Genomic DNA, 12645 nt, shown 5'->3' on the forward strand with positions numbered 1-12645 from the left:
AATGAGCCGTCAAGGATCCCAAGAGTTTAGTGAGGACTCTGGGAGCTGAGGAGAGCCCAAATGGCATAGCCCTATACTGGAAGTGCCTGCCTTGAAAGGTGAAGCGCAAAAATTTCCTACGGGCCTTGGCAATGGGAAGATGGAGGAAGGCCTCCGTGAGATCCAGAGACACCATAAAGTCTCCCCGATGAAGGGCTGCTAGGATGGAAGATAAGGAATGCGTTTGAATTTCCTATATTTTATGAACCGGTTCAATTTCTTTAGGTCCAAAAAGGCTCTCCGGCCTCCAGAGGTCTTAGGGACCATGAAGAGGATGGAATAGAAGCCAGAACCTCTCCGGAGAGAGGGGACCGGTTGAATAGCTCTAATAGCCAACAAAAGGGAAATAGCCTCCTCCATTCGGAAACTATCTGAAGGGAGGCTGGGAGAAGAACAAGAAACAAGCGGTTAGGGGGAGAAGAATGAACTCTAATCTTAGGCCCCTGTTTACAGTGTCAATGACCCAGGGGTCCTTAAAAGAACGGTGCCAGGCGGAAGAGAACCAGACTAGGCAACCGCCTATGGGGAAAAAGGAGTACTTACCATCTGGCTCTTTTGGAAGCCCTGGTAGAGGAGGATCCTCTCTGATAACGGGAACCTCTGCCCCTGGTGGTTCTAGAATGGGATCGAAACCGAGGGGAATATTGACCTGGACTCCTTTGCAGGGTGAAGCCCTGATCCTGTTGCCGTCCTGTGCGCCGAAAGGACTGCGGCTTAGGGGCCTTCTTGGTGGTGGGTCCTAAGACCTTTTTCTTGTCTGTGGTCTCTGTAAGGAGAGGATCCAGGAGGTCTCCGAAGAGCAAGTTGCGTTTCAGCGGACCCATGGCTAGCTGCCACTTTTGTCTTACTCCCGCCTGCCAAGGGCGGAGCCACAGAAGTCTTCTGGCCGTTGTTGAGGCTGCTACTGACCTGGCTGCAAATCTTGAAGATTGGAAGGTAGCATCTGCTACGTATTGGGCAGCTGCGAAGACTTTGTTGAAAACCTGTTGGCCCCTTAGATCATCTGGAGGCAGGTGAGATTGGAGCTGACGGAGCCACAAGAGCATAGCTCTGGAGAAGAAGGATGCCGCTGCAGCACTCTTAATGGCCCATGAATCTGCGAAGAGGCTTCTTTTGAGCATCTGCTCAAGGCGTTTGTCCTCCGGCCGGAGGACCTCCTCTGCTTCGCCAGGCATGGCGGCCGTTGAGTGGAGCGTTTTCACTGGCTCATCTGGCCTAGGACATGTTAGGAGCTCCTCATAGGAGGGAGAAAGCTTGTAAAGCTTCTTGTCCTTGGAAGTGGGAGTGAGGCGAGCAGTTGGGTGGTCCCACTGTTTGAGCAAGGCATCCTTAAATAATTTGGGCATAGGAATTACCTCATTGTCTTCCTGTTCTTCCATGAAATAAGGAAGATTTTCCTCCGGAGGGTCTGAAGGAGTAGTAGCCTGTTTTTCCTGTCCGGCTAGCCCCGTGGATACTCTTGCTTTAAGCAGGAGAGATTTGAAAAGCTGATAAGGGAAGATAGCAGCTGGGGCTGGAATCTTGATCTGGGATTCCTCGTCTTCCGACAGCCCTTGAAAGGGGTCATCATCCTCTGCTGCATTCACGTCCTCATCCTCTTCCTGAGAGGAGTTAGAGACCTCCATGAATGGGGCTCTGTAGGAAGGAGCAGAACTCACGGGACGGGAGGAGCGTGGGAGGGGATGAGACAAAGAAGACACATGGAAAGATGAGAGTTTAGCGTCCATGGTGTTAGTCAAAATAGTCAAGATAGACTGAAACTCCGGAGGCAAGGAAGAAACATCAGCCGGAAAGGAAGGAGGATCCCTGAAGGCCTGAGCAGATTCTGGCTGGGAAGGATCCTCAGTAATATCTGGCTCCTCTGGACCTAAACCCCATAGGTTAGGTTGGGGTGGATTTAGGTTTGGCTCATCCAGGGATAACACAGGAACCCCAGAGGGAGGCAGGTTAGAGGCCTCCGGGAGGGGTGTATTGGTATGCACTTGGACCTGCACTTTAAAACGTTTGGCTGATTTATCATGTAATCTTTGTAGGGCTAGGTCCCTTCTCTTCTCAGCCCTGGTGGGCCCGGCTAAGGAATGGGCGCCAGAGGAAGAGGAGGAATAGGCCTGGGGAACTTCAGTAGAATTAACAGTAGGCCTAACCTCTTTGGGACTCTTAGTAGTGCCTCTCTTGGGAAAAGAAGCCATAGTCTGAAACAAATTACAGAGGACAAGGCTTGAGCCAATAAAATAGGGGGGAGAAGAATTTTTTGTGAGCTTTCCCAAGAGGAGAGGTGACCCTGCTCCTAGGCCCAGGAGCAGCTGCGCCTTAAGGGGCAATCCTGGACGGTACCAGAGAGTTCGTGTCCCTAAGTGCAGCGTGGCAGGCCTCACAAACTTAACTTTAAGAAAAACCAAGGCACAACTGGTTGGAGGCCACTTCCGTGGAGAATAGGTTCGAGGGAACTCGAACGACGACTCCAAGGGTCAGGCGGCGGGCTGGAAGCACTAATGGCCGACCTCTTAGGGCAGAACCGAAAGTGCAATTACTGGGCGCGAGGGCCTTTGGCGCCAAAAACAAACGCTCCGTTAATTTATGATCGGAGACACTAAGCCCGGGAGACAATTCAAGTCCCACACCGCGGGAGGTAATTAGCCCTTAATAGTTTGTTTATTTTAGTTAAAGAAGGCTTGCTCTCGGCGGGACCTCCAGACCGTAATAGTAAAATAACGGCCGCGGCAGCAGCACGGAGGGAAAAACCGCGGGGGCTGAGCCGCTAACTTCTCCCCCAACTCAAAGCCCAGGAGGGCTGAGTGGAATCCCCAGCCGGCAAGCTTAATACAGTAATGGAAAATTCTTACTGGATTTGAAGAGAGATCGAAGGGAAGGTGTTTTGGGAGGAACGAGCATTCACACACATCCGAAGGAATGCGAACTGAGCGAATTCTGGGGAAGGGGCGGATCCAGCAGTCTTTTTTAATACTAGGCTCAGTTCCACCGGATTGGACAGAGCAAACCCATGTGACTGCTGGACCCACTCCTTCAGTACGGAGAACAGCAACCTCAGTGAAAGAGATAAATCACTGTTTTTGCAAAACAGCAAAAATAGAAGAGTTTTAACTTTCACTGAGATAATAGGCAAGATTTGTGGCTTGCAATTTTATCCCAGGAAAATCTTGCCATTTGTGGCTAATTAGAGAGATTTTGTTTTCTCTTCACTGGGACTGTGTTCTCCCTACTTTCTTCTTCCTCCTCCTCCTTTCCTAATACCCCTTACACTCAATTGTGTTGACTCCTCCACTAATTTGCTGCCACTGACAATAGTGTACCTTTTTTTTCATACAGCCAAGAGATGCATTTACAGACTGTATGTTGCATTAGATTTTATTTCTTAAATATAACAAACAACTGAACCAATTAGCTGTCTTAGGACTGAAAAAAATAAACTTTGGTTAATTTTAAAATGGCTCCAAGAGTATTCTCTTGCATTTTATAACCTATTGGGAACATGGATGAGAGCCTTGAATGCATGGCTGCATGATACATATTCAATGTTCCTTCAGGAACCATATTACTGCATTAGGATCTTTGACCTATCTTCCAAGTCAGAGTTCTCCAACCTTTCTAGCTTTGTGGACTGATGGGCCGGGGGGGGGGGATGGGATGGTTCTACATGGGCAGTGGCAAGCACCCGCATACTAGTGCAAACGGACCGTGTGTGTGCACACTTGTCTGCTGCTTCAGGTAGCTCAGTTCTGAACAATTCATGGCCCACGGGCTGGGGACCCTTGTTCTAAGTGGAATTCTAGTAATGGAAAGTGTGTGTTACACTTCTTCACAATCCTTGACAAGTTAAAGTTAATTAGGTTTATCTTTAAGATTAGTGTTGTGCTATCTGCTAGGATATTTAAAATGAAGAGATTGCTCAAAAAACAAAGTTCTTAAAATTCATGAATTTTGAGTGAAAAAAATAAAACGTACAAATCTATTCCTTGTTCTATTATTTCTTTCTGTTGCTTTAGAACTTCAAATTGCTCTGGATTGTCTGTACCAGACATCTGGGTGCTATAGCTACCAATTCCAGAGGAGGCTGTGGAATCTAGGGAATTCAAGCTTCCATATCTGTTAATTGTCTCAGGATGTTTGGTTTCAGTACTTTCTTGCTCAGTGGGTTTTTCCTGTCCTGTGAAAGAGAAGAAAAACAAAAGTATGTTTCTAAAGTGTATTTATTGACTAACAGCATACTAAGTGTTATTTGTAGTAATGTTAAATATATGAGAAATAAAAGAGTTTACATAGTTCCAATAGCATAAATTTACATTTAACATTTTGTAGAATGCATATAAAATAAATTCTAAAATGTTGCTCTTCTATATTTGCATCGCTTAAAAGAAGGAGGTTTTCAATTTTTGAAGATTTTTTTAAAAATCCTGGAATCCCTAAGAGGGGAAGTTTTAGAGAAATGACTGTGAAACTTCAGAATTCACAATTAGCTTAGTCCAGCAAAATATGGAAATCCTAGAAAACAGTTTTATTTATGATCATTATAATAAATAAAGTAATAATTTACCCAAGGTTGTTTGAGAGTTGGGGTTTACATATTGATCCTTACTCCATTCCACCATGCACTTCAGTATTGACACTAAGCATTCAAGACCCTTTTTTCTCAAACTTAGTTCCTATAAGAGGTTGTATGTATAAAAACAATAAGATTATTGGCAATTTTAAATCATTATTAATTTTTAAAAATGAAAAATGTGGCATGGTACTTACTTGAATGCTGGTCATGCCAAGTTCTTGGCTGCCTCTTCCTTGAGCAATCTTAGACAGATCATTAACTAGTCTTTCAAAAATATTTGCAGCATTTAAATCACAGTCATAATTTACATAAATGTCTACTACACTCTGGGCATCTGTAAAGAAAATAGAATTTACATTGAAATGCTTTTATCAAGTACAGAAATAAGTATAACAGTGAAAATCCTCAAGCAAGCATGATATCTGAACAGCCATTTTAAAGTCTATAACATGCCCAATGGAGTAATACCTGCGCATATCCGCGTCAATGTTTGAATAACCATCCATTTATGATCGAAGGAGCTAGTGGAAGTTTCTAAAATATATAGAAAAATTTCTTTGAAGAAAACCTAGGAAAAATAAAGATGTTATCTGCTTATTTGAAAAATTTCTGCCTTCTATACTTTTCATTATAAATACAGATAGAAAACTACCTATGAGCCTTTTCCTGAGAGACAGTGCGATCTCCCCGATCCCCAAACAGGCTCCAGCACCAGATCTTTATGCTATTTTTCCTGAGGAAAATGTAAACTGCTATTTAAGTTTCCTGGCTTCATAACTTTATACTTATGTACAAGAAAATTATTCTATTGAAGTAATAGACAACTATATGTGGTAAAGTAAAATTTTGATTTGAACAAATAATTCATAAAGAAACTTGTGATTAAACATAGTCAGGGAGCACACAGCATCCGATTTTTAAACAGTAATTTGTTTTACTTAAATATCTAACACATTTAAATTCTATTCAAATGATTTTGATGTCTTGCTAAATAAAATTGAAGAAGATACACTGAACATAAGCCTGAAAAAACAAGCCTAAAAGAACTACTTTCAGTAGAGTTTCTGGATGGTGGATAGATCAATATAAATTTTATGGTCAATCATCTGTGTTTATTGGCTGGATTCTTAATATTGAATTCATAACTTTTTTCAATTTCAAAACAACTTCCTTTGCTGAATAAGAAATTGTGATTAAGGACTCAGACATTTTATCAATCTTCTTCATGACTTTTTCAAATATTCAAAAGTTATAAGCATTTTTTGCTTTTAGAATATATTCACAAAATCAAAATCCTGCATTCTTCTGTTATTACCACTGCTAAAGAAATTTAATGCACAAGCGGCTACATAAATGAAGATACAATACTATATTTGGGGCGCCTAACAACAAGTGTTTTATCATTTTTAATTATTTATTTATATTTGTATCTCACTTTCTCCATAAATAAAACAGAATACAAAATATTTCATTTCATGTTTTATAACTACAGTATATCATTGTGTTTTTTTAAAAAGAAAAACCTATATTAGATTTCCAATTTGCACATATTTCTACAAAGAAATTACCATTTAGGTACCCCAAAGCACACATATAATCTAATATGTGGAAGTAGGCCAATAATATCAGATATACCGACCTCTATATAAGAAGACTATAATCAAATTTAAATTCAAATGTCAGTATCTGAATGGTTATCGAAGATAAGATATCTACTTATTTAATGCTATAGTTTATTGTCTTATAATAGTAATAATTTGCAAACAATTTATATTATTAATTATTGATTCAGGACAATGTTTTGAAGGCAAACAAGTCCTATCAACTGAAAATAGATTAGATGTTGTTAATATTTTTATACTGCAAGCCTCTCAGTGACATCGGTTTATAGTACAATAAGTACACTTGTTAAATTAATAAATGTACATTACCTCAATTTGCATCTTCAAATGTGTCTTAAAATTTGAAAGTAAAGTCAGGAATATAGAAAGGGAAAGTTCAAATACTTCTGGAACAGATGAAACTCCATTTTTAGACAATGCTACACAAAGGTACTGCTTAATAGCATTAATAAACATTTCATTTGTCCTAAAAATTGGTCCTGCATTTTGCAAAATAGATAGCAGCAACTGCAGTGACAGGATTTTTGACCTCAATTCATGTGACCTAGAAAGATACAATCTTAGTATCAGAAATCATTTATGAAGAAATCTCTTTTTAAGAAATAAAAAAATAACCATAATTATTCCAAATTCTCTAACCATCGGTAAAGAGCAGGTAATAATATTCAATTAAAAACAGAAATAAACTAAACAATAAACTATGACTAAATGGGGCGTTGGTCTTACCTGACATACACCTTCTCAATTGAAAGGGGAGCCAGGAAAAAGGAGCAAGCAGCTCCACCAACTACTGCCGCAGTATTGTTGGCCCTTTTGTCTTCCCTGCCACTGTTAATTCCAGGAGCGCGCAGCTCCAATGGCAGACCAGGCTGAAGCCCTTCACAGTCCATGCCACCCACAGACACAATAGCTGTTGCAGTGGCAGGAGCCAAAGTTCAGCTGTCACCCTCCTCGGGGTCCTCCATGTTCAGAAGAGGATGCTGGGAGCCCAAATCATGATTGTGAAGCAACATTATGACAATTCGATGTTTGGATGAAGCTATCAATTTAGGTAAACTGGCCACTTCTGTCCAGTCTGAGGACCGAGTCAAAGCTGGGACCTAGCAGGGCAGATACTGTCAAAAATAACATACTCTATCTTCATTCTGAGTGGATGAGGACAACCCATCCTGAATGCTAGCTCCATCATCTATGGGGAATAGCTGAGATTATCTGTTTTGTGCTTGTTGCTGTAGGGCAAAATGTAGTTTGTCTATAAATCTCAAATTAATAAAATATACAGTGATATACCTGATTCATATATACTAAGCGTCAAGAACCACTCTTTTTTAAATAATTGTATAACATACATTAATAGAAGAGAATACAGTGATCCCTCGATTTTCACGATCTCGATCTTCGCGAAATGCTATATCGCGATTTTTCCACCCGATGACGTCACTCTCTTCCTTCCTTTCTCATCTTTCTTTCTCTCTCTCTTTCTCTCTCTTGCTTCTTCCTCTCTCACACTCTCTTCCTCCCTCTCTCATCTCTTTCTTTCCTTATCTCTCTTTCTCTATCTCTCCCCCTCTTGCTGGCGGGCGGCGGGCGGGCGAGCGGGGGCATCAGCGAGGAGCCGGGGTTTCCCTTTTGCGTGGGCGGCCGGGAAGACCCAGGGAAGGTTCCTTCGGCCGCCCAGCAGCTGATCTGCTCGGTAGCGCAGCAGCAGCGAGGAGCCAAATCGGGGTTTCCCCGCACGCAAAGGGGAAACCCCGATTCGGCTCCTCGCTGCTGCTGCGCTACCGAGCAGATCAGCTGCTGGGCGGCCGAAGGAACCTTCCCTGGGTCTTCCCGGCCGCCCACGCAAAGGGGAAACCCCGGCTCCTCGCTGATGCCCGCCGCTCGCCCGCCCGCCAGCAAGAGGGGGAAGACCCAGGGAAGGTTCCTTCGGCCGCCCAGCAGCTGATCTGCTCGGTAGCGCAGCAGCAGCGAGGAGCCGAATCGGGGTTTCCCCTTTGCGTGGGCGGCGGGGAACGCAAACTCCACCATCTACGCATGCGCGGCCATAGAAAAAAAGGGCGCGCATGCGCAGATGGTGTTTTTACTTCCGCAACCCTACATCGCGAAAAATCGATTATCGTGAGGGGTCTTGGAACGGAACCCTCGCGATAATAGAGGGATCACTGTATTTGTAGCTCTGTGAGAGTATCAAGGACCCTACTAATACAATATTTCATAATAATATATTGTACTACACTGGAAATGGGAGAAGAATCTATAACTACTGCTAATTTATATTTTAATTTCTTGAATATTTCATAGAAAAATGGTGCCAACTTACTTTGGATCAGGTGGTCCATCTGACAAAGGCTTCATAGACAGTTTACACAGTGACCTGAATACTAGAAAGGCATCCTTTTGTAAAATATGGGAAAATTTAGCACCAGGTGTAGGTCCTGAAGAATTTCCAGATTCCTGAAGTTAAAATATTTTCATTTTCAATTTATATAATTAAAATACAATGTAATTATTTTACATGAGAAAAAAACAGGCTACGCAAAATTACAATGAAACTTTGATTAATTGTATTTATAGACTGCCTTAATCTATATGGACTAAAATGTAAATATATTTCTACAAATCATTATTACTTAACATTTAACTTAAAAAAAATAAACATATTCCTATAACTGCAAATGTAATATTTTAGTTATTATTATTATTATTATTATTATTATTATTATTATTATTATTATTATTATTATTATTATTATTAGGCTGCCCAACTCCTTCTGGACTCTGAGCAGTATACAACATCTAAAAACAGTATAAAAGAATAATTCAAAACCCATAAAATAACCATTCAAATATTTTTTGCTCCAATCTCAGCTGAGAATCTAGGAGGACATCCAAATTGCGAACCTGTTCTGAGGGGATTAATGTCCCCTCCCACCAAGGATGGACAGGAATTATAGTCCTTCAGAGACAATACCCACAGACACTCAGTCTTGTCTGGATTAAGCTTGAGCCTGTTGACTCCCATCCAGACCCTCACAGCCTCCAGGCACCAGCACATCAAATTATTATGGCTTCTAGAGCCCTGAATTTAACAATCACAAACCAGTCTTACTTTATTATTATATAGTCTTCTACTTCAAAGACTTCCTTTTTCTCTCTCCTTAAAAACACAACTATTGCTAATCTTTTATGAGATTAATATTTTCAATTATTAACAAACTTTTTCTTCCTGACCTGAAACAAATTAAAAATGACCAGAGGGTTTTGGGGGTATATTTGTGTGTTTTTTAAAGCTTAGACTATTTTCAATTTGTTTCAAATCACAAATTAAATAAAAAATTAAAAACCACTTTAGATAGCCTTGGTCAGTGATGGTGAACCTATGGCACTGGTGCCACAGATGGCACGCGGAGCCATATCTGCTGGCACACAATCCGTTGCCCTAGTTCAGCTCTAATGTGCATGTCTGTGCTGACCAGTAGTGTTGGGCGAACCCAACGAAGTTTGGGTTCGGATGAACTTGGCGGCGGAAAAGGCTCGGATGTCGCAGCCATTGGGAGAGTGGGGGTGGATGGAATTCCCCTCTGCCTGCCTATGGGAGTTGGTCCACAAAGTCTAAAAGTGAGGTTGGCTGGTTGAGGAACTCTGGGATTTGAAGTCCACCCCAGCCTCCGCACCGGCACCTGGCTCCTCCTCCTCTTCTCAGAAGATGACAGCCGGGCACCGGCACGGAGGCTGGGGGAGTGGGGGGGGATTCCCCTCTGCCTGCCGCTGCCCACCTCCCCTTTCCAAAGAGCGCTGGGGTGGACATCTACTCCCAGAGTTCCTCAACCAGCTTCACTGAGTCAGAGCCCTCCCCACCTCCCCTCCTGCCCACCGCGGTGTTTGAATGAACGCCGAACATGAACTTTTTTAAAAGTTCAGGTTCGGCATGCCGAACACAGCAAAGTTCGGTACAAACCCTAACTATGCAAGTTCGGTTCGCCCAACACCACTGGTCAGCTGATTTTTGGCTTGCACAGAGGTTCTGGGATGATGTTTTTGGCTTTCAGAGAGCCCCCGGGAGGATAGGGGAGGGTTTTTTTTACCCTCCTCCAGCTGCAGGGAAGCCTTTGGAGCCTGGGGCGGGCGAAACACTGGGGCCACCAGAAGATGGGAAACAGGCAGTTTCTGGCCTCCAGAGGGCCTCCAGGGGGTGGGGGAAGTGGTTTTCACCCTCCCCAGGCATTGAATTATGGGTGTGGGCACTTGTGCATGTGCTATAATGCACACGCATAGTCTTTTGGCACTCAAGGAAAAAAGGGTTCGCCATCGCTGGCCTTGGTGATTACATTTAATCTCAGAAAAAAATCTCAGTAATGCTAGGATACTTATCATGAATTACTATTTTGCAATAGTCCATGTGTTAATTTTTATCTATCTATCTGTCTGTCTGTCTGTCTGTCTGTCTGTCTGTCTGTCTGTCTGTCTGTCTGTCTAAATTTCAGCATATTTATCATATGCTATATCGCTTTCATTTTACTGCAATTCCACTATGCACATTTTTTTCCTTTTATATCATTGTATATTTATCTAAGTAATGCATTCCTCTATGCTTATGCTTATTTCATTAATTCATTCCACAAACATATGTAACTGATGAAGAAACCATGCATGTCAAGAACTGATTTTCAAAATATTCAGTTGTCTATTAAAATAAATCTGTGATAAGAATAGAATGAGCATTTCCCAAGGCACCATTCTGCTTGCCAACTGTGCTAGTGCTACATCTGTTCTAGGAAAAAATGTGATAATTACCAATCCTAATATGACCCTGAATATCAAGCATTGGTCATATTGGTAATTTATTGATAGAATAATTATTTTAGAAATTATATACTTGCAGAATAGGAACAGATTTTCAAACAATACAATGAAAGCATTGCAATGCACTGTTAGCATTTTATTCATGTGCCAAACAATTGTAAAAGAAAATGTTTGCCAGTTATAAGTGTAAAAGACATTAGCTCCAGTAAAAACATCAGTATTTTACCACATACTAACAAAGCAACTGAAATGAAAGAGAAACCCTACTGTACATATACTTTTATGTAATATATACTTTTACATTAGTAAGCAGCAATGAATTTCATATAGAACTTTAAATCCATATGCAGAGCACAAAGGAAATTGTAAAAGTACAGAAATGGCTTAAAGAACAAATGTTTCTTAAGCCATTTCTTACCAAGCCAAGATTCTGCACATGAATCTTTTTACTGCTGTGAAAATATAGAAAAAAACATTAAAAAGGTACTGTTTTGCAACAACATTATATATAAAACTAGTTTATAGCATATAAATTATCTGTGTCCTATACTTCTTATTGATTCACATAATTCCAATTCAAAGCAATTGTACTAAAGATGCTATCCTACAAGCTAGTTGCATCAGCTGACTGTAAATATATCTCAAATCAGTTTAAAAGTTTAGTATTCCATATTTTCAAAGCATAATCATTCATTCTTGTACCTGAGTATCATTGGAAGAGACAGATAACCTGTCATCAGGTAATGACGGTGTATACACAACAGAAATAGGTGTCCCTGGAATTCCATTTGCCTGGATATTTTCACTATCACAACCATCCTCTAAACTACCAATTGGTCCATCAATCACAATCTTTTCAGTCAATCTCTCACCTATATCTAAAAGAAAAGAGTTATGGCATATAGTAAAATCATGGCATTTAAAAGTAATTAGTTATACAATTAGAAGTTGTCAGAGTTTGTTGCAGAAAATCATTTCCAGAAAGCACACACAGACAAACTGATTCAGTAGATTCGTTAACTTCTTTACATACATTATAATAGATGAGCACTTACAATACCAGGAGCAGAGTTCTTCAACATAGCAGAAGTTACAAACAGTTTCTAGTTTTGAGTTCAGAGCGGGCTGAACCACGCCCAGCCTTCTAGCTTAAGTTTCAGGTCAATTCTCTGCACTGACTCAGATGTATTTAAGCTCCCATTCTCTGACTTAGTTACTTTGCGTATTCATTGGCTGACCTTATTACCATGTCTCTCCCAGTTCATGAATATTTTAAGTACATTGGGTAATAATATTACAAAGAAAACCAACTCAAAATATACAGCATTGCTCTGAATATTATCAGTGTGCTCTTCTTGATGCCATATCAACATTTGTTCAGCATTTCTTTAAAAATTAGTGTAAATGCTGTATGATTAACATTCTACATCATGATTGTTTACTAGATAACTTACAACAGAACCATTATCATGTGCATTAAAATATATTTAGCTCCATCTGGGATACCAAGATGAATTGTCTAGGACTATTTTTATGTTCATTGAATGATTCACAGTCAATTTGTAAGTTACTTAGTTTTTACAATAAATGCTTAATTTTTTAGCTTTCTTTTGAGTCAGG

General features: G+C 40.8%; 1 protein-coding gene across 2 annotated transcripts in view; it reads right to left on the reverse strand.

Moving 5' to 3' along the window:
* ARFGEF1 (ARF guanine nucleotide exchange factor 1) overlaps window positions 1–12645 on the reverse strand; it is a 76895-nt gene that overhangs the window by 34692 nt on the left and 29558 nt on the right. The window contains exons 8-14 of one of the 2 annotated variants that reach the window (XM_070747883.1): window positions 11728–11903; window positions 8543–8676; window positions 6532–6766; window positions 5069–5168; window positions 4795–4934; window positions 4592–4700; window positions 4003–4204 (exon numbers count right to left, since the gene is read on the reverse strand). In XM_070747883.1, coding sequence (XP_070603984.1) covers window positions 4003–4204; window positions 4592–4700; window positions 4795–4934; window positions 5069–5168; window positions 6532–6766; window positions 8543–8676; window positions 11728–11903 — 1096 coding nt within the window. Of the gene's footprint in view, window positions 1–4002; window positions 4205–4591; window positions 4701–4794; window positions 4935–5065; window positions 5169–6531; window positions 6767–8542; window positions 8677–11727; window positions 11904–12645 lie in introns of both variants that reach the window. The other variant, XM_070747882.1, reaches the window with a different exon arrangement.

Source organism: Erythrolamprus reginae, chromosome 3 (genome assembly GCF_031021105.1).
Source record: "Erythrolamprus reginae isolate rEryReg1 chromosome 3, rEryReg1.hap1, whole genome shotgun sequence".
NCBI lineage: Eukaryota > Metazoa > Chordata > Lepidosauria > Squamata > Dipsadidae > Erythrolamprus > Erythrolamprus reginae.